The sequence below is a fragment of the Artibeus jamaicensis genome, unplaced genomic scaffold (genome assembly GCF_021234435.1).
Source record: "Artibeus jamaicensis isolate MK-2021 breed Jamaican fruit bat unplaced genomic scaffold, CSHL_Jam_final contig_519, whole genome shotgun sequence".
Taxonomy (NCBI): Eukaryota; Metazoa; Chordata; class Mammalia; order Chiroptera; family Phyllostomidae; genus Artibeus; species Artibeus jamaicensis.
In genome coordinates this window covers 29635215-29655413 of record NW_026521871.1, presented here as the reverse complement: position 1 = coordinate 29655413, position 20199 = coordinate 29635215, and the positions used below count along the sequence as shown (strand labels likewise).

Here is a 20199-nt window from a genome sequence, read left to right as displayed (position 1 = left end):
TTTCAAGTCCGTTTCACTGTCAGGGTCAATGTGCCGGCAGTGCCTTTTGTAGTCTTTTTTAGGGATGTGACGAAATGTAAAAGTTGGGTTTGATCCTTTCTTTTCCTTGCGAGGGGGCAGTGACATTTTTTGCCGGGTCCGACCAAGGTGTAGATGCTTTGTTTCTTTTTTGTAAAGTGGGTGGTGATTCCTTCTCCTCAGACCGCTGTAGGATTAAATGACATGGTAGGAACTGTGTGAAGGTTTTAAAATTATGCCTTAAATACATCGAGTATGCAGTGAATAGCTCTTGTTGACCAATTGAAGAAACAAGTTTGGTCTCTGGTTCTTTAGAGTAATAGTAAGTAAAGTAAGTGTGCCACATTTCAACAAATAGGTGACTACGTTATTCCAGATTAGGCAGGCCTTAGATAGATAGACTGTGACATGTGCACAAAGCCAGCGAATAACTTTAGTTTTTGTTCGTAACTTTTCATTCTTAGGTAATAGTGTAATAACTTCTTAGAATGGTGCAACATCTGAATTCTGTCGAGTTTCTGGTTTTCGTTGGCAGAGGGACTATGATTTTGAAAGATTGGAGGGTTTAATTTTGTTTCCTTTTAGTAGCTCAACTGTATGAGTTCCTAAAATTGAGGGCATAATTCTTATCCTTGTAGAATACTTGTCTTGAAATTTTTTCTTCAGTTAATTTGATTGAGTAAAGTTAGAGAGAAAATTGGCATATCTAGGGTAATATGGGTCTCTTGAGGTCTTTAAGCAGCCTTAAAAAAACTTGTATATTTAAATGTTTTTGTTTTTTCCTGAAGTGGTAGATTGCTGTGATCATCACAATGTAATTTCTGTTTCTAATACAGTTATAGCATACTGATGCATTAATTCTAAAGAACAAACTTACTGTAATACTGTTTGATTTGTGAACTTGTCAGTAATTGTCATCATCAGAAAATTTTTTTCTTTTATTGAATTTATTGGGGTAACATTGGTTAATAAAATTGTATTGGTTTCAGATGTGGAACATTTTTTTTTATATTCTTAGTAGTGACTAGGACCTAAGACAGTCCTCCTTTTTGTGTAATAATTTGGAGCAGAACTGTTTCTGTTCTTGCAGCACAGTTCCTTACCTCTATTGTTTATACCTTGAACCTTTTTTGTTTTTGTGACTTTTATTAAGATATAATTTTATATAACAAAATTCATCCTTTTTAATGTGTAACTTAGTGGGTTTTTTAGTTGTGAGCCACCTCCACTAACCGTTATCAGAACGCCTTAACAACTGTCTAAAAATACCTCCTCTAAAAATATAGTATATTGCTTTCCATCTCCCCCCTTCCTGGCATCTGGCAGTTACTAATATACTTTGTCTCTGGATTTCCTTATTTAGGACATCTCATGTAAATGGAATCATACAGTATGTGGTCTCTTGTGACTGGCTTCTTTCTCTTAGCATGATGTTTTCAAGGTTCATCCGTGTGGTAGCGTGTGTCAGTACTACATTCCTTTTATTGCCAGGTAATACTCTGTCCTATGGATATGCCATTTTTACTTTATCCATTCATCAGTTAATGGATATTTGTAGTTTTCCACTTTTTTTTAAAACTGTGAATGGTGCTGCTGTAAACGTGCATGTACATTTTATGGGTGAATCTATACTTCCAGTTCTCCTGGGTTGATACCCAGGACTGAAGTTGATGTTACATGGTGTTATGTAGAGTTCTATGGTATCTCTGTGTTTAACTTTTTGAGGAAGAGCCAGACTTTTCCAAAGTGGCTACAGCATTCTATGATCAATGTGTTATGAGGATTTTGATTTCTCCATATCCTTACCAATACTTGTTATTATCTTTAAAATTTTTTATTTTAGCCATTCTAGTGGCTGTGAGGTAGTATCTCATTGTAGTTTGGATTTGCATTTCCTTTATGACTGTTAAATGTCTTTTCATGTGCTTCTTGGCCATTTGTGTATCTTTCATGAAATATCTATTCTAATCATTTACCATTTTTAATTGGGTTATTTGTTTTTTAATGTTGAATTGTGAAGAGTTCTTTATATATTCCAAATATAAATCTCTTATTAGATACATGATTTGCAGATGTTTTCTATATTCTGAGAGTTGTCTTTTTACTTTCTTGATGGTATCTTGTGAAGCACAGTGTTTTTCATTTTTTAAAAAGATTTATTTATTTTTAGAGCGAGGGGAAGGGAGGGAGAAAGGGTGAGAATCATCGATGTGCCAGAGAAACATCGATCAGTTGCTTCTCACATGCCCCTAACCAGGAACCTGGCCTGCAACCCAGGCATATGCCCTGATTGGGAATCAAACAGGTGACCTTTGGGTTCTCAGGCTGGTGCTCAGTCCACTGAACCACACCAGCCAGGGTGAGTTGTTTTTTATTTTGATGATTTTCAATCTATCTGTTTTTTTTTTCCCCTTTGCCATTTGTGCCTTAGGTGTCCTATCTAAGAAGACATTGCTTAATCTAAGATCTCAAAGATTGACTTCTGTGTTTTCTCCTAAGAGTTTCACAGCTTTGATTTTGGGTTAATTTTTAAATATAACATGAAGTAGGGATCTGGCTTCATTCTTTCACATGTGGATATCCAGTTGTCCCAGCGCCATTTATTGAAAAGATTACTCTTTCCCCATTCAATTGTTTTGACATCCTTGTCAAAAATCAGTTGACCATAAATAGAAATGTAAAGGTTTATTCCTGAACTCTTAATTCTATTCCCATTGATCTATATGGCTATCCTTATGCCAGTACCATCTTTTCTTGATTACTATAGCTTTGTACCAAGTTTGAAACTGTGAAATTTCGGTTCCAACTTTGTTCATTTTTAAGATTATTTTGGCTATTCTAGATTTCTTGCATTTTATGTGAGTTTTAGAGTCAGCTAGTCAGTTTTGCAAAAAAGGCAGCTGGGATTTTGGTAGGGATCGCATTGAATCTGTGAGTCCATTAGGGGAGTGTTGCCACCCTAATATTCATTCTGAGCTGTGAATAAGGATGTCTTTTCATTTATTTAGATCTTCAAAATGTTCTTCAATAGTGTTTTGTTGCTTTTAGAGCTAAAAAGCACTTTTTTCCCCCTCCATAAAAAAGCAGAGTTTCCTGTTTGCTCTAAGCAAGCGATTTCTGATAGGAACAAGCAGTTTCACTATGGAAAACTTCAAAGTAATGTTCATGATGTAAGTTCAAAATTCTTTTGGATGGAAATTACAAGTCTACTAAAATCTACCCATGGATCACTTTCATATTTGCATACATTTATTATAACAAATGCTCTAAATTTCAGAGTAGCATTTTACTATCTGAACAGGATTTTATTTTCAGTACATTGGGACATGTGGTGATCAATCCATGACATTCAATGGCAGGTGCTCACTACATTCATCGTCTGCTTCATAGAAAGTCTGTGTAATGCCTAAATAGAGAAAATTGAAAGAAGAGTTGAGGGAAAGTGGAAATGGTGAATTTCTGATACCTTTCTTACAAGTAGGAAAAAATCCTATGAGAGGAGAGAGATTCTTTTCTTTAGCTGCCTGGCACTTGCACACCCATCAACTCTGACAGCCCTCGGAAGCCTGCGGTTTTTTCGCCCTGCGTTTTGTTGCTCTTAGCTCTTGAAGCTGCCACCCTCGAATACTCAGCCAGGAGAGTGGATCCTGACTTCTCTGTGTAACTCTTTGGGATTATTATCGGGCAATTTAGAATTTGAACATCTTTCATCCAAAAGTGCGAACAGGATCACATCTGCTTTATAGGAATTTATATTTTACATAAAATGTTGTATTAAACGGTAGCTCCAGGAGCAAAGGTAGTGTTTCCAAAGTGTCAGTCTGAAACACTTAAGGCGTCACACGCAAAAACATGAATCTAGGCTCAAACTTCAATTTTCACAGATTAACTAAAAATGGATCAGAGACCTGAATGTGAAATGCAAAATTATAAAACTCCTAGAAGATGATAACATGGGAGAAGAATCTGGATTAGTTTGGGGTTGGTGATAACTTTTTACATACAACATCAAAGACATGATCCATGAAAAAATTAAATTGGTAAGCTGGACTTCATTAAATTTGAAAACTACTTCTTTGTGAAATAGGCTACCAAAAAATGTAAAGACAAGTTGGGAGGAAATATTTGCAAAAGACATATATGATAAAGGACTATTACTGAAATTGAAGAATCCTTAAAACTCAACAATAAGAAAACAACCAGAATGAAAAACAGGTCAGAGACCTTATAGATTCCTCACCAAAGAGCATACAGCCCTGGCCAGTGTGGCTCGGTTGGTTGGAGCATTGTCCTGCAAAGCAAAAGGTCACTGGTTTGATTCCCGGTCAGGGCACATAGGAGAAGCAGCCGATCCATGTTTCTCTTTCACATTCATGTTTCTCTCCCTTGCTGTTTCCTCCCTTCCCCTCTCCCTAAAAATAAATAAATAACATGTAAGGATGGCAAATAAGTATATGAAAGGATGTTCCACATCATATATCATCATGGAAATGCAAATGTAGAGATACCACTACACATCTTTTGGAGTGACCAAAATCCAGAACATTGACAACACCAAATGCTGGCCAGGATATGGAGCAACAGGATGTCATTTTTTGCTGATGGGGAGACACAATGGTACAGCCACTTTGGAAGACAGTTGGGTGGTTTCTTACAAAACTCCAACATCCTCCTACCGTATGACCCAGCGATTGCACTCCTCAGTATTTACCCTGAGGAGTGGAAAACTCATGTTCACGCAAAAACCTATGCACAGATATTTATAGCAGCTTTATTCATAATTACAAAAACTTGGAAGCAATTATTTTGATCCTTCAATAGCTGAATGGATAAATAAACTGTGATACATGTAGACAATAAATATTATTCAGTGCCTAGAAGAAATGAATCATTAAGCCAGGAAACTTAAATGCATATTACATCGTGGAAGAATCCAATCTGAAAAGGCTACATAGTGTATGATTTCAACTATATGACATTGTGGAAAAGGCAAAACTTTGGAGATAATAAGAAGATCAGTGGTGGCAAGGTTTAGGGGAGAGGGAAGGATGAATGAGCAGAGCCCAGATGATTTTTAGGGCCATGAAACTACTCTGTATGACACTGTAATAGTGGGTACGTGGCCTTACGCGGTTGTCCAAACCCATAGAATGTACAGCACCAAGAGCGAATCCTGATGTAAACTGTAGACTTCGGTTGATGATGGTGTATCAGTGCAGGTTCACCAGTTATAACATGTACCACTCTGGTGGGGGCATGTAGATAATGGGGGAGGCTGTGCATGGATGATGACAGGGAGGGGGTATATGGGAGAGCCCTGTGCCTTTCCTTAATACTGTGGGATTGAAAGTACTCTGAGAGAAGTGGGACATTCTCTTAACTGACTTATTGGGACAGATACTTGCACAGGGAGTATGTCCTATATACCTTCTTTCTCTTTTCGGAGGAGTACAACTTCTGATGTGAGTGAGCCCTTTTCCGTGGAACTGATTTTTCAAGTGGAGTTTGACCAGAGCCAGAGCATCCCGGTAATATAGCCATTTGAATGATCTTGTGTTTTAAGTATGAATGTAGCAGTCCCAACTACTGGAAACATAACGATACTCGTTACAGTTATGTGACTGCAGTTCCGTGACTTGGAGTTTTGAGCCACTTCCTCCACGATCAATCAGAATAATGGCAATAAGAATAACTAACACTTATCAATTGTAAACATTAAGTGACAGGCACTTTGCATGAACTATTTTTTAACTTTCATGTTGTGAGAATATCTATATCTATATCTATATCTATGTCAGCATCTTTGTATGGAGAAACTGAAGCTTAGAGAGATTTATCAAGTTATCAGAGGGGACATAGAAAGTGAATCATCCAGAGAGTATTTGAATCCAGGCAGTGTGTTTCTGGAGCTGGTGGGCTTAACTATTAGCTTTAGCAATGCTTACTGTTGATGACCCAACTCTTTGAAAAACCTTGTGTTTCAGTTATCCTTAACTTCACTTGGTGGACTAAAATTCTAGTCCAAGTAACTGGATTATCAAGCTTTTGATAATAAGAGGGAAAAACCTGGGTGTTTCTGAGAATCCTAAAGCCTTCTAGAAATTTTTGGCCAAAACTTACTTTAAAATGGTTGAAGGAACTAGGGTGTTAAACCTAGGAAAGAAAATTCAAATTGAAAATTTGATTGGCAGGAAAATTAGGTATGGTTTGTGTGAAGCTGACAGACAGAACTTGGGCCACAGGGTGAAATTTCTGGGGAAGTATATATTGGCTTAGTTCTAAAGAACAAAGCTCAATATCTGGAGTACTGGGAAAGGAATAGAAGTACTGTTTGGAAAAGCTAGTTAGTTCCCTTGTACCACTAGTGAGCCATTAAAACTAGCCAACTTTGCCCACAGAACTATAAAGGTTCAAGCTACGTATTGTGGGAACTATATAGACTGGCAACATAAAAGCTTCTTTCAACTCTTAGAGTTGAAATCTGTTTGGCTCACTTGAGGCCAATCGCATAGACGAGCCACTGAAGGAACTGAGGATCTTACTTTTAGAAGTAATACACAAAGGTTTTATGACCTCAAGAAATTTGACAGCTATTATTTTATAGGAAACATAAGCTTTTTCTGAACTTTAAGGAAGCAAGGTTGAGTTTTCTCTAGCTGGAGAGAACCGAATGCTATGAATTGCTTTGCAGAAGAGTATGACCTTGTGAGGTTGGCCAATATATTTATAGTATCTCTTTCTGTTGATGCTGTTGTACATGATTAATTGATACAAACTAGTTCAGAGTATTCGAGTCTAAAATTAATGTTTAGACAATGACTGACAAGTGTCTTAGCTCTTACTACTTTGAAGTTTATTTCAGATGTCTGAATAGTTACCTAACTAAATAAAATGTTGGGGGGAAACTAAGTCTTCAGGGGACCAATTCTCTTATTTATTGCCACGTCATACAGAGTTATGTGCCCATTTATAGTACTGGGTCAGTCCATGGTGATACTAAAAACAGAATCTGAGCCAACACATTAGTTTTATTTTTTAAAGTTGCCATATGAAAAAAAATCATGTTATAAAAAGTTGTTTCAAAGACAAAAGCAATATTCACACGGATTAGAAAGTTGAAGAATAAGGTAACATTTTTATTTGCAGGAGTTAAAGTAACATAAGAGTGTGTTTTCATGTAAGTTAATATGTTTATTCTGTCTATTAAAAAATAGGAACATCACCTGTCAAATCCAAAACTTGATTATTTCCTCAGCTTTTGCTTCAGTGGGCTTTCTTTGCTTTCAGATGATCTTTCTTATCTTCATTAGCTCTATTACTAACACCACGTTTTTTATTTGTTTTTACTGTTTATCACCAGTTGGTATGGGAGCAAAAAAGCCCCATAGATATAGCAGTTGCCTCAAAGTTTTTTTTATTTATTTGAATAGCATTAGTTTCATGATTCTAAGTAACATAGTTAATGGATAATATAAACCATATTTCTTAATAAGCTGTTGCTTTAGAATAAATAAATCTGTAGCTAAAAACTTAAAGAGTGGATGAAATGACTACTTTTTCTATAGGCATTTATTGATGTGTGTAACTTTAGTTCCTGAATGAAAAAAAAAAAAACAAGTGCAATAAGTAAAGTCAGTAGTGAATATTAATTTCTTAGTTGAACAAAAAGTTGTTTGCTCTCGCATTTTTTTGTTTTATGTATGTATGTGGCATCTTCTGTCATAAATTTCTCATCTTTTGTTTATATTAGTTCTTATTCCTTTTGGAACAATTTTTCATATCTGTGCTTTTGTAATAAGAACTTTTAGTATGATAATTTTTAAGAATCAACAAATTCATCTTAAGCCCAGAAAACAGCAAATTACTATAATTTATAAGGGCATTTTCTCTTCATAGATAGTGAGTAAAATGTATTTTCTTTTCTAAAAATATGAATTTATCCTTTTCCTGGTGTTATGGTGGTTACGAATAAAAAATTGGTGTGAAATTAGTTGCTGTCTAACTTATGCTTTAAGAGCAAGAGTACAGCAATGGGTCATAGATTTGAATGCGTGTTGATTTATTGTTGGGTGGATTGGTCTGTTTAGCTATTTAACAAACACTGATTTTGAACGTCTCTGTTCAGTGCTGGGTACTCTGCTAGAAGTTAGAGTTTTAAAAGTAATAAAAACATGCACTTCTGTGAATTTATGGGATCTTTGTGTATTCTTTATGACTTAGAACAACAATTTTCAACCGATTTGCTCCAAGAATTTTTAAGACACATGGTATCTGACTGTTTAGTCAGCAGCACTGACCTCTTTTTCCTTAGATTGTCAAGTTAAAAAATGACAGCGGCCAACACAATAGTTGTCTGGTGTGAATGCCCTGCCTTGAACCATAAGTATACAACTCATGGATACCTCACTGGACTATAGATGTAGGACGCGCCCATCATCTCTGAAAGTTCTTTTGCACAGTATTAATCTAGATGACAGAGTTCCATTAGAAATATGTTTACAAGGGCCTCAGTTGTATGGAAGTTAATCAAGAATTGCAAAGGGTATTTTCTCCCCCCCCCCAAATTATTTATTTTTAGAGGGAGGGGAAAGGAGAGAAAGAGAGAGAGAAACATCAGTGTGTGGTTGCCCCCTACTGGCGACCCAGCCTGCAAACCAGGCATGTGCCCTGACCGGAATTGAACTGGCGACCCTTTGGTTCACAGCCCGTGCTCAGTCCACTGAGCCACACTGGCCAGGGCGCAAAGGGTTTTTTCTTAATTGAACTCCTCTGAGACTTTGAATATGACAGCATCAGTTGATATTTGGAACATTTCAGGTATTTAATTTTTATACTTTTGCTTCCAGAGTAAAATCTACATTCTGTAGTTTTCATTTCAGGATTATAAAAATTAGCATGTTTGACTCCGAAGATGATTTTGAAAGTTAGAATTTGTGATTTCACATTTCTATCTTACATTTAATTTCATTGTGCTTTCTTTTAAGGCAAATGCTTATTTAACAAGATCTTATCTTTTTATTTTTCTTTGTTTCCATCCATTGGTTAAGGCCCTGAAGTTTTGAGACTTTCTGGCAGTTTAGGTAATTCCTCATCTACTTCGTCAGTCCCTTGTCCTCACCCTGCGTAGCAGCAAGTGAATGTTTTCATGGGAGAAGGGAGTTCTCTCCTTAGTTTCCCACTCGACTTTAGATATGTGAAGTTAAGGGGTAAAATACTGGTAATATAGCCGTACTTTTCATGTGAATGTGTAGTACAAATTAATGAAAATCTACCATTTTCCCCCAAATGGAAATAACTTTTGTCACTTTGATTATGTAATATACTGATTAGAAAAACTGGACATTAGCAAAATTAAAATGTGGGAAGTTCCTCTTGATCTTAATGGTAATACTCCCATTGTGTTACCCTTGAGTCTGATAGTGGCTGTTGGTTTAAGGTAATGTGTGTCTTTTTTACTATATTAGCAGTTTAATGCAGAGAAGCACCATCTCCGTAGATACCAAAAGGCATTTGATTTTGTTTAATATCCATTTAAAAATCTCTTACTAAAATACAAATATTCCACTGAATATGATCAATTTTATTAATAGATTTTTCTAATATTGAGTTCTTCTTCCTAAAATGAACCTTTTTTGTCATGTTGTATTACTATTTTAATGGGCTACTTGATACTTATTGCCAATATTAATTTAAAAAATAGATTGGTGGGGTTTTTTCTTCTTTTTTGTGTTGTTACCAGATTTCAGTATTACCAACAATTGAGAATCTGTGTCTGAGTCTGTTTTCTAGAACAGTTTAAGAAGCGTGGGGTTTAACCTGGTCCTTTAAGGTTTTATCTTTCTGTTTGAGCTTTTAGGATATAATTCTTTTGCAGCTTTCCTAAATTCTTCTACATTGGGGTCGATACATATTCTTAGTTTTCAAATTATTAGCAAAGAGTTTATAACATTTATTTTTGGTGTCTGTGGTTTTAAATTACTTTCTTCTTAATTTTGTTTTTTATTTCATTAGACTAATTAAGGTTTTACCTATTTTATTATTTCCAAGGAACAAATTCTTCAGTTTTAAATAGGTTTTCTAATTCAGATCCACTTTTATCATTATGCATGCCTCTTCTAAAGGATTACTGATGCCCAAATGGTGTTCCTTTATATGTCTCTTACTTTAAGTGAAGGAAGTGAAGTGAGGAGTGAAAACTGCTTGTCTGCGGTGTCTGCTTCCTACTTCTGTAACATCGCAGCATTTACATGTTATAGGTGGTCGCTTCAAAAGAAATGCTTAAGGTTCCAGAATATGGCTGTGACTGGCCAGTTGCAGGTCATAGCTTTTCCTTCCTTCCTGTCATGGTTTTGTTAAAAGAACTTTTTGAAAAAATTTCATAGTGCGCAGTGTCTTTTTTATTTTAATAAATCTCTCCAATTAGAATCTTGTGGCATTTGCTCTGCTAACTTCATGTATACGCACAACACAAGGCTGCTTGCTGGGTCATACCTTTCTGCTTAACGACCTGAGCACTTCACAGTAAAATGAGTGGTAGGTGGGTTTTAATACCAACAACATTTTAGAAGGTTAGAAAATGTGATAATATAAAACTAAGGTGTATTTAGTCACAATTAATCAACTAACACTTTTGTTTGTTTATTGAAATTTTCCTTTTGTGTTGATATCACATATATTTTGTTACAAAGTGTTTCTGCTACTTGAGACTAAATTTAAGTACTTGTTTTTCTTTGTAGGTATAAGCGTGTCTTTTCAGTCGGAACCCATGCGATTACTACATACAATCCCAATACTTTAGAAGTAACAAATCAGGTAATCATGTTAGAAGCTGTTAGGTGTTTGAACTCCATTTGAATTTTAAAAGCCAGGATATGACCCAAAACTCCCTGGCATGAAAATCAGGTTAAAACTTTAGGTTAGGAATGTCAAATGGGAAAAATATTGATATATAATGCTCAATGCTCAGGACCAAAAATAAACAAACAAAAGGACAGGAAGAGAATATGCTTATTTCTAGGCTGTAAGTGGCATAACTTTTTGATACGTTACTGTAGATTATAGCCATCTTGCTCATATAAAATTGTTAAGTTAATTTCTTTATAATTTTAAAGGCTATATTATTAGTGTAATACATAAATCACAAGTTCAGTGATTGGAAAATATTTGTCATGGAACTAGGGTTGCTGATTATAAAGATAAGACTAACCAGAAAATGATAAGTAGACATATTTACATATATTCTAGCTCATTGTAATTCTAAGGTAGGCATGTTTTACAGATTCCTTCTGTCACTGATTTAAACAGATTTGCAGGTAATGATACAATTTTATTCCCCAATTTGTTGTACTTCTGTGTATTTATTTTAGTTGCTTTGGATTAATGTCATTAATCATTCAAGTTGGAATACAGACAGGATTCTTTATTGTCTCTGATTACTGAAAATCTTTAAAATTTTTTTGTGTTACAGAATTACTTCTAGACCTCAATACAATTATTTTGTACAGTTTTTATCATTTAATCAGTGATTGTGAAGTTAAAGTAATAAAAATAATTGTTGCATTTCACTGTATTGTAGCATCAGTTAAAATGACTCCTTTCTTTTGTTAGTGGCCTTATGGAGACATTTGTAGCATCAGCCCTGTTGGGAAAGGTCAAGGAACAGAGTTCAACCTCACATTTCGGAAAGGCAGTGGCAGAAAGTCAGAAACTTTAAAATTTTCTACAGAGCACAGAACAGAACTTCTTACAGAAGCATTGGTAAGAGCAGTTCCATGTTAGTAAATGAAATTTCTCCTCCTTTAAAAGTGAAAGTTACATTAAAGTGAGATACTAATGTTCCGAGTCTCCGTTCCCGCTGTGCTTATTTTCTCCTACTGACCTGTAACACAACACTGAACCTTTAACTTTTCTCTACATAAAAAACTGGAGAGTCCTGTATAGTTATAGTTTTAGTCTTTTATGTATATGTACAGAACCAAGTAGTTACATGTTTGATTACTGCATCTATTTGCCAGTACAGTTCTACACACTTTCTATTGAACACCCTTTTCTAACAGCATGGCTGCCAAGTTAGGGTTTTACTTGTCCTGGGTAGAAAGGACTGATCCGTGATTCTTTCCTACTAGTCTGTTGTTTTTAATTGTTGTTATATTTTCTCTTTCAGAGATTTAGGACTGAATTTTCAGAAGGAAAAATCACAGGAAGGGTAAGTAGTTAACATTTACTATTATGTATTTTTAGTTGTTCAAATGTTGCCCTTTATTATAAAAATCATTCCATAATCTGTGTGTTCTTTTTCTGGCAAAGCTAAAGGGAAAAAAGGAAACACAATTTTAATGTCTCCTGTTACTACATGATAGAAAGTGGTGAATGTAGTTTAACAGGAAACTACAATATGAGGAATTAGATTTGTGACTGTTAATAATACTGGAGGTGGGGGAAAGTCTTTAGGCAGAGAACTATGGAGCATGAAAGACAACGCTGTCCTCATTCAGTATTCTGAAGAGCAGCGGTAACACCACGCTGCAGATTATGACTGTTAGAACATGCAGTAGTTTTTTGATGTAGAAGTTTCCAGCTTCAGAACTATGAAAGTTGTAAGGCTTGGGTATATCAGAAGTGTCTTGTCATGCATTCTTGTTCTGGATCTGGCCGGGAATGTGGCTTTGGCTGGTGCACCGACAGCTTTAGGGAAGTCATGGTTATTATCCGAATCTTCTTAACTTTTTCCCAGGCCTTCTCTAGTCATGCTATAGCAGCATTTAAACTAAATCAGAGACTTCTGGGGTGGGGTAATGGGAGTTTATACTCTTTTTCACTCCCTTGAAATATTGCATTGTTTCCATGAGAAGGTGTGCTTTTTTAGTTGGGGGGTAGGAGAGGGCAGAATAAGGCCTAAACTCATAGCCGTATTCAGGACTCTGGCTTCTGGCAAAAGATAGGGACTGAATTCTGATATGCTGGCAGGGCCATTCCTCTCTCTCTCTCTCTCTCTTTGAAGCCCTCATTATCTGCTTTAGCATCCCAGAAGCCTCACTGATTTTAACTCCAGCAATTGGCTGGTTGCCCAGGAACCATTTAACATAGTTTAATGGCAGTTGGCAAACTGCTTGTTTCTTGTTGCTGTGAAATACCAATTTCTATAAATCATAATTCCATATTCTTAATTTAATTATTTTATGTTAGCAGGTGAGCTCTCTGTATATCTCATCTGTAAGATGGAAGCATACTTACAGATGTTTTTGTAAGCTTCCCTTTATATCATTTAACTTCAGCAACTTAATACTTTTTAAAAACTTTGTGGTGAAAACGAATTCTCTAGAAGGTGGCCTGGAGGACAGCCCATCTGGTAGCACATCAGGACCCAGTGGCACCTGCTCCCCACAGACGCTGTGCTGGCTAAACAGCACTGTTGCAAAAATGGAGTTTGGTCTTGAGGCCTTCAAAATTGCCCCTAGGGTCTTTAAGTCCCTTTTTGGCCTTCGCAGTCCTGAGGGATAATGATGTGTTTCCATGCGGCGTATCTCATTATGACAGTTACCTGCTGGAAGGATGGAGAATATCCTGCAGAGTGGGTTTGGAGCTGGCAAATAAGCATAGGTTGGAAGAGTGCCACCTTTTTGGTGATCCCCTTCCACCTCACTCCTGGAGCGGTATGGCTCTGCTGTGTCCTTTAGCTCAGAATTGAGGCTCTAAATATAATGTTGGGTTAATGCAGGCTCTTTTGTCTTTCTACAGAATTCTACTTATGGAATTGTAATGTGTATACACCAGTGAATACTGCTGAGGGGACTTAGTGTGCTATGATCCTATGAACCTCGTCTCTGGGTTTAGTGTTGGGATGTTAGGGAGGTGTTTATTATTTAATGCCTTACTCTCTTTTCTGAATACCTACAAGAGAATTTCTCTGACTTCATCATTAGAAATAGTTATGCTCTTGAGCCATGCAGCTGAGCATATTGATGGAGAGGAAACTGTGGCCTCTTTGGGTGGGCAAGAGAATAGTCATTTTACATCTGACATTTTATTATTCTTGTATTATCTTTGCCTCATTTTGCCTGCATGTAAATTTTTTTTTCTCTATCATAATTTTGGTTAGCAGCCTCAACTAAACCTTTTCTTTCTTCTAAGAATTTAAACTGGGTAGTAAATGGATGTTCATCATTCGAATGATTTTTGATACTAGGTACTTCAGTTTACAAAAGAGTAAATGGTCTAAATGGAATTTTACTTGGTAACAAGATCAAACTTCTAAAGATAGCTTCGGTGTGATTAGAAAAACTTAAGGTCAGACTGAGGCTTTGGCTTTTTTGTGTGTGTGTAGAAAGAAAATCTATATGAATGAACTGAAGTAGCTCGGGTGCTTTGAATACTATCCGTGGGTAGATAGCTCAGTTGATAAGAGCTTCATCCCAGCAGTCCAAGGTTGCAGGTTACATCCCTGGTCAGGGCACATTTAAGAATCAGCCAGTAAATGCATAACTAAGTGGAGTAAATTAAATACTATCACTGCTGCAAAGTGCGATTTAGCTCTTTTTCATATCTAACTTAATGAAAAGAATCCATCAATAGAAGTTGAAATCTTTTTCCCAAAAAAACTTTTCAAGAATGATATTTCTATTTAAATTTTCGTTTATTTTCTTTTTATAGATTTTCATAAGAGTGACTTAAAATTATTTTATAAAATATTATCACCCAAAACTTAATTTAAAAAGGACATGTTGTGTTCAGCTAGGGGAACATTCTTAATTAAGTAAACAAAAACCTCCAAATAGCTAAAATTAGTGTTTTTAACAATTGGGATAATAGTTCTAAATATTTGTAATACTGCTTAGGCTCTTGGTTGTTTCAGTAATGACTAGTACATTAAATGTAACTTTATTTTATGGTAAGAATATATATGAACCTAAAATTAGTATTATTTTTCTCTAGAGATATAACTGTTATAAACACCACTGGAGTGATACAAGAAAACCTGTCATTTTGGAAGTAACTCCTGGAGGCTTTGACCAAATTAATCCTGCGACTAACAGAGTCCTCTGTTCCTATGACTATAGAAATATTGAAGGATTTGTCGATCTCTCTGATTATCAAGGAGGGTTTTGTATACTTTATGGAGGATTTAGTAGATTGGTAAGTTGCGTTTTTAAACAATCATGTAAAACGAGGTATGTGCATTTGAAGGAAACTGGTTTCTCCACTTTATTTTGGAATGTCATGTGAGTCCTTTGGAGGAAGTATGGTATTAAGAGTTTAGAGTTTGGTATCAAAAACCTTAAATCTCAATTTGCAGCTCTAAAATGATAATAATATATGTCATAGGTTTTTTTTTTGAGGATGAGGTGAGATAATTTATGTAAGATACTAGTAGTGCGTGGTTTTGTATTCAATAAATGGAAGGTTAGAATTGTTATTAGTATTAATGTCTACCATCCAGTTTTTAAGCTTTCTTTGAAAAGTAGTTTAAAATCTCTTGTCTTTATAGTCCTTTTTCCTTTGACCAGCTGTTTGTAATCTGGAATCTAAATATGCATTGAAACTTCAGATTTGGCATTTTTGCATATTTAATCTTAAAATTTTGAACTACATGTAAATTGTGGAGTACACCAGAATCCATTTAATGTGCTTAGCCCCTGTTAGTTTATCAGTACTAGAAGCTGAGCTATAGATGGTGACCATCTTTTTTTTTCTTTAATAAGAAATATCCTGGCTTCCTTAATGAAACCCCACATCTCAAAGATGAGCAGTAGAGAGAGAGCTACCTTGGAGATTTAGTGTTGCATACATTATGCTTCCCAGGCTAGTGGAGTCTGGGCCTGCCCTGGACCTTCAGATACATAAGAGGCTAGACTCCCAGGGGTGTCCAGCCTTTTGGCATCTCTGGGCCACACTGGAAGAAGAAGAGTTGTCTTGAGCCACACGTTAAATACACAAACATTAATGAAAGCTGATGAGCAAAAAAAAGAGGTTTTAAGTAAATATACAATTTTGTGTTGGGCAGCATTCATAGCTGTCCTGGGCTGTGGGTTGGACACCCCTGGTGAGTGGGTAGAAGGTAGCAAAGGGTGGTAAAAAGAATGAAGGGGAGGGGCAAACAATCTGATTTATAAACTGTTAGCTTTTCAGAGCTGCAGATCTTTTTCCATCCTAGGTAACCCTCTTTATTCAGGTGATGATACCATCCTAGTGTCCCTCATCTAGGAACATACATGTAGGCATTTTGTTACCTCTGAATCTACACACAAAAGATGACCTTAGTTCTTTCTTCCACCCTGCAACAGCCTCACATCTGCTGTGGTGATGTGGTCTAAAGGGCTGTCTCTTCCCTGGGCGGTGGAAGTTTGTAATGATTGACTTCAAACACTTTGGTGGAAAATGTACCTAATTACAGGAATATGGCCTTGCAGACCTTAACTGGGCGACTGTATTGCAGTAATTTAACCAGGCTGTACAATGCATGGGGTAAACATTAAGGGTGAGAATTGTGATAGTCCTTAATTACCTACATTTTTTATTGCCTAGTGGCATCAAGCAGTTTTAATTTTAATCATGCACTTTTTAAGCATACTCTGCCTTTTAAAATATAATAGCTAAAAGGAGCCAATTCACTACAGTTATAATAGCATGACAGATTCATTTCAGCAAATCTTTATCTGGTAAATTCTGCATCCATAGTGACTGAGATAAACTGTTGGGATTAAAATCAGTTTTTAAAACATAATCTGATCTGGCATTTTTCTGCAAGGGAGATACTGACATTCTGGGCTTTTGTGTTCTTGTGTCGGACTTTACCCCTTTTACAGGACTTTTTGCATTTCTGCCCTTCAGGCACCAAATACAACTAGCAGTACCTTATTCTTGACCTTTGTAAATACACTCCTGGAGGTTGGTTTGTAATATCTATTGGCCAATGACTTCTAAACATTTAAACATTCTTCAAGGTAATCTTTGAAGAAAGCCCACTCACTATCTGAAAACATTAAATCAGAGCTACCTTAGTTGAAACTGAAATCCTGCCCGCATAGTTACCCTTACCCACCAGCTCCACTTGACTTTGCTGAGGTGTCCCCAGGAATCCTTTATGAAAGCTCCAGAGCATTGTTTTCCACATGGTGATGAAAACCACAATTTCCATTCAGTGAGTTATTTTCAAGACTCTACCAGACTTCGTGATTTTAATTTCGTAATAATGTTTCATCTGCAATACACTATTTACCTCCAATAAGGTCTACTACCTTTTCGTCTTCTCAGATTGTTACTTCATTCTTTTTCCTGTGAGTTGATTCAGTATAATAACATTTTAGTTGCTTCAACCCTGACTTTTTAAATTTCAAAATTTGTGCAGCATTTATTTGCATCAGAGCAAAGAGAAGAAATTATCAAGAGTGCAATAGATCATGCTGGCAACTTCATTGGTATTTCATTGCGGATCAGAAAAGAACCTTTAGAATTTGAGCAATATTTGAACCTCCGCTTTGGAAAATACAGCACTGATGAATCCATCACATCTTTGGCAGAGTTTGTAGTCCAAAAAATATCACCTAGACATTCGGTAAGACCTATGTGTTAAAAATAAAAATTTGTTTATCCGGTTTTAACATTTTTAAAATAACTTTTTTGTGTGTCCATTTTGCTTGAAGGAACCTGTAAAAAGAGTGCTAGCGCTTACAGAAACATGTTTAGTAGAACGTGATCCAGCCACCTATAATATTGCAACATTGAAGCCTTTAGGAGAAGTAAGTTTCATCAATGTTCACTTAAAAGAGATTTCTTCCCAATGATTAATTAAAATAAGTTTCTATTTTAACGCTTTTTCATGCTTAAAGAATAGGAAACAGGATGGATCTGTATTTACTTCTTCATATTATTATGTACATTGATCTTTAGAACAAGGAATATTTCAAAATTTATTTTTGAAGTATACAGTGAATGGAACTTTTTATTCAATAATTGTATGAAAATTTGAATGAGACTTAAGCAGGCATCTCTTGAATTCTGATATTGTAAGCGAGTTATATTTTTAAATACTCATTTTTGTAAAAATGATGTATAGCTTTTCTAACAGAATACCATAAAATTAAACACCTTTTGTTGAATTTGTTTTTTGCTTTTATTAGGTATTTGCCTTGGTTTGTGACTCAGAAAATCCACAACTTTTTACCATTGAATTTATTAAAGGGCAAATACGGAAATATTCTTCAACAGAGAGGTATATTTTTATTTTAATTCATCAAGTTTTTGAAATTCTAGTATGTACATGGCAAAGTGCTTCATCAAAGAGGAAAACCAAAGATTTGTAATCCAGAACTTTATGTAATTTAGGAAAAGACAACATTATTTTGTTGTATATTTAAAATGACTTTAAGTTATTTAATTTTCAAATTCCTAAAGAGAAAAAAATGATGACTTGATTTTAAATGAAATGAAAGTAAGGCGCGTTTCTGAAACTTAAGCTTTTAGAGGATATGCATATTGTTTGTATCACAGCAGCAAGTTACTTTAATGTGAATACTTGAAGTTGGCTCTTTCTAGGTTAGTACTGCTGGGCTAGTTACTAATTCTCCAGTAGAATAGGCTCACACGTTTTTACGTGACTGCGACTTGTTGTTGATGTGGAAACCTGCGAGTTTTCCTGGTGGTGCTGTGGCTCCTGAACTCCTCCTGTGAGGCGCACACCTGTCAAGCTGGTCTGCTGTGAATGACCAGCTCTCCTTTCCATGGAGCCATTGCCACTGTCGCGGGATTGGCGGTGTTTGCGTTCCAGGCAGTCCTTTCATGCTGTCGAAACAGTTCTGATACACTTGGCCGCTGTGTGTGGTACAGCCTTATTGAAGTATTCTCACTTCCTGTAGTGTGACCAGTTTCTTACTTTAGAAAGCTTTTACTGTCAACAAAAATGGCATGTTAAGCAAAAGGTTTCGTTTTTTCCTCTCCTAAATTCAAGGAAGAGAACTTCTGAAAAAAGTAGCACAGACGTTTTAATCAGAGTAAGGATCTCAAAACTTACAGATTGTTATGTACATCATGTAGCTTTATGTGCATTATGTTGTTTAATTTTGACAGTAGCCCTCAGAAGAAGGAGCCATTATTCACACTATAGCTTACATGCAGGAACTAAAGCACCTTGTTCTGTGACTTTTGTCACACTATGCTTTGTGACTTTGGGTTAGGAAAAGATATCTTAGATATAATACCAAAAGCACAATTCATAAAAGAAAAAAGTTGATTAATTAGACTTTGTCAGAATTTAAAACTATCTATTAAGAAAATGAAAAGACAAGCCACAGATAGGAAGAAAATATTTTAAAAATACAAAGCTGATAAAGGGCTTTATATAAAGAACTCTTAATGACTCAGTATTCAATAAACAAAAAGCCCAATAATAAATTGGCAAAAGATTCAAGTGGGCACCTTACTGGACAAGATATGTGAATGATAAATCAACACATGAAAAGATTGTGTTTATTCAGGGCCCTGGCTGGGGGGTTCAGTTGGTTAGAGGGAGCAACCAGTGAATGCATAAAGAAGCGGGACAACAAGTCGATGTGTCTGTCGGTCTGTCTCTCTTTTGCCATCCTCCTTCCTTCCTTTCCTCCCTCTCAAAATCAATAAATAAAAATTTAAAAATAAAGACCGACCAGTATTGGAACACGAGACCCTCTCCTAACTCCCGTGTTTCCCCTTGCACCCGGGTCCCCTGAGCAGTTCTCATAGGCTGCCTTCTAATCAAAATTCCCCTTAATTCTCCATTATAAAACCTTTTTATTTCTAACCTTGTTTAGAGATTCCTTATTAGCAAGTTTGCTGGATGGAGTAAGAGCCTCCGGTAACAGAGATGTTTGTGTGAAAATGACGCCGACCCACAAAGGTCAGCGGTGGGGCTTACTCAGCATGCCTGTGGACGAGGAGGTGGAGAGCCTGCATCTCAGATTCCTGGCTGCACCTCCAAGTGAGTGTCGGTTTATGTAGGGTTGTGTCTCCATCCATTCGCTTACTAATCCTTAAGAATTAGGAATGCAAAACTCTAAATTCTTTTGAATCTTTTCATCTCCTTGCAGATGGCAACTTTGCAGATGCTGTATTCAGGTTCAATGCTAATATCTCATATAGTGGAGTTCTGCATGCAGTAACACAGGATGTAAGATAAATTGTATCGTAACTTATTCATTGTTGTTAACTTTT

At 36.0% G+C, this 20199-nt stretch overlaps 1 protein-coding gene across 1 annotated transcript in view; it reads left to right on the top strand.

Annotated features, from left to right (window-relative positions):
• The window catches only part of DNAJC13 (DnaJ heat shock protein family (Hsp40) member C13), a 108850-nt gene that overhangs the window by 16429 nt on the left and 72222 nt on the right, over positions 1-20199 (top strand). Inside the window, exons 3-11 of the mRNA XM_037143890.2 lie at positions 10755-10830; positions 11626-11775; positions 12182-12223; positions 14950-15150; positions 17363-17569; positions 17658-17753; positions 18135-18226; positions 19800-19966; positions 20076-20155. Coding sequence (XP_036999785.2) covers positions 10755-10830; positions 11626-11775; positions 12182-12223; positions 14950-15150; positions 17363-17569; positions 17658-17753; positions 18135-18226; positions 19800-19966; positions 20076-20155 — 1111 coding nt within the window. The remainder of the gene's footprint in view (positions 1-10754; positions 10831-11625; positions 11776-12181; positions 12224-14949; positions 15151-17362; positions 17570-17657; positions 17754-18134; positions 18227-19799; positions 19967-20075; positions 20156-20199) is intronic.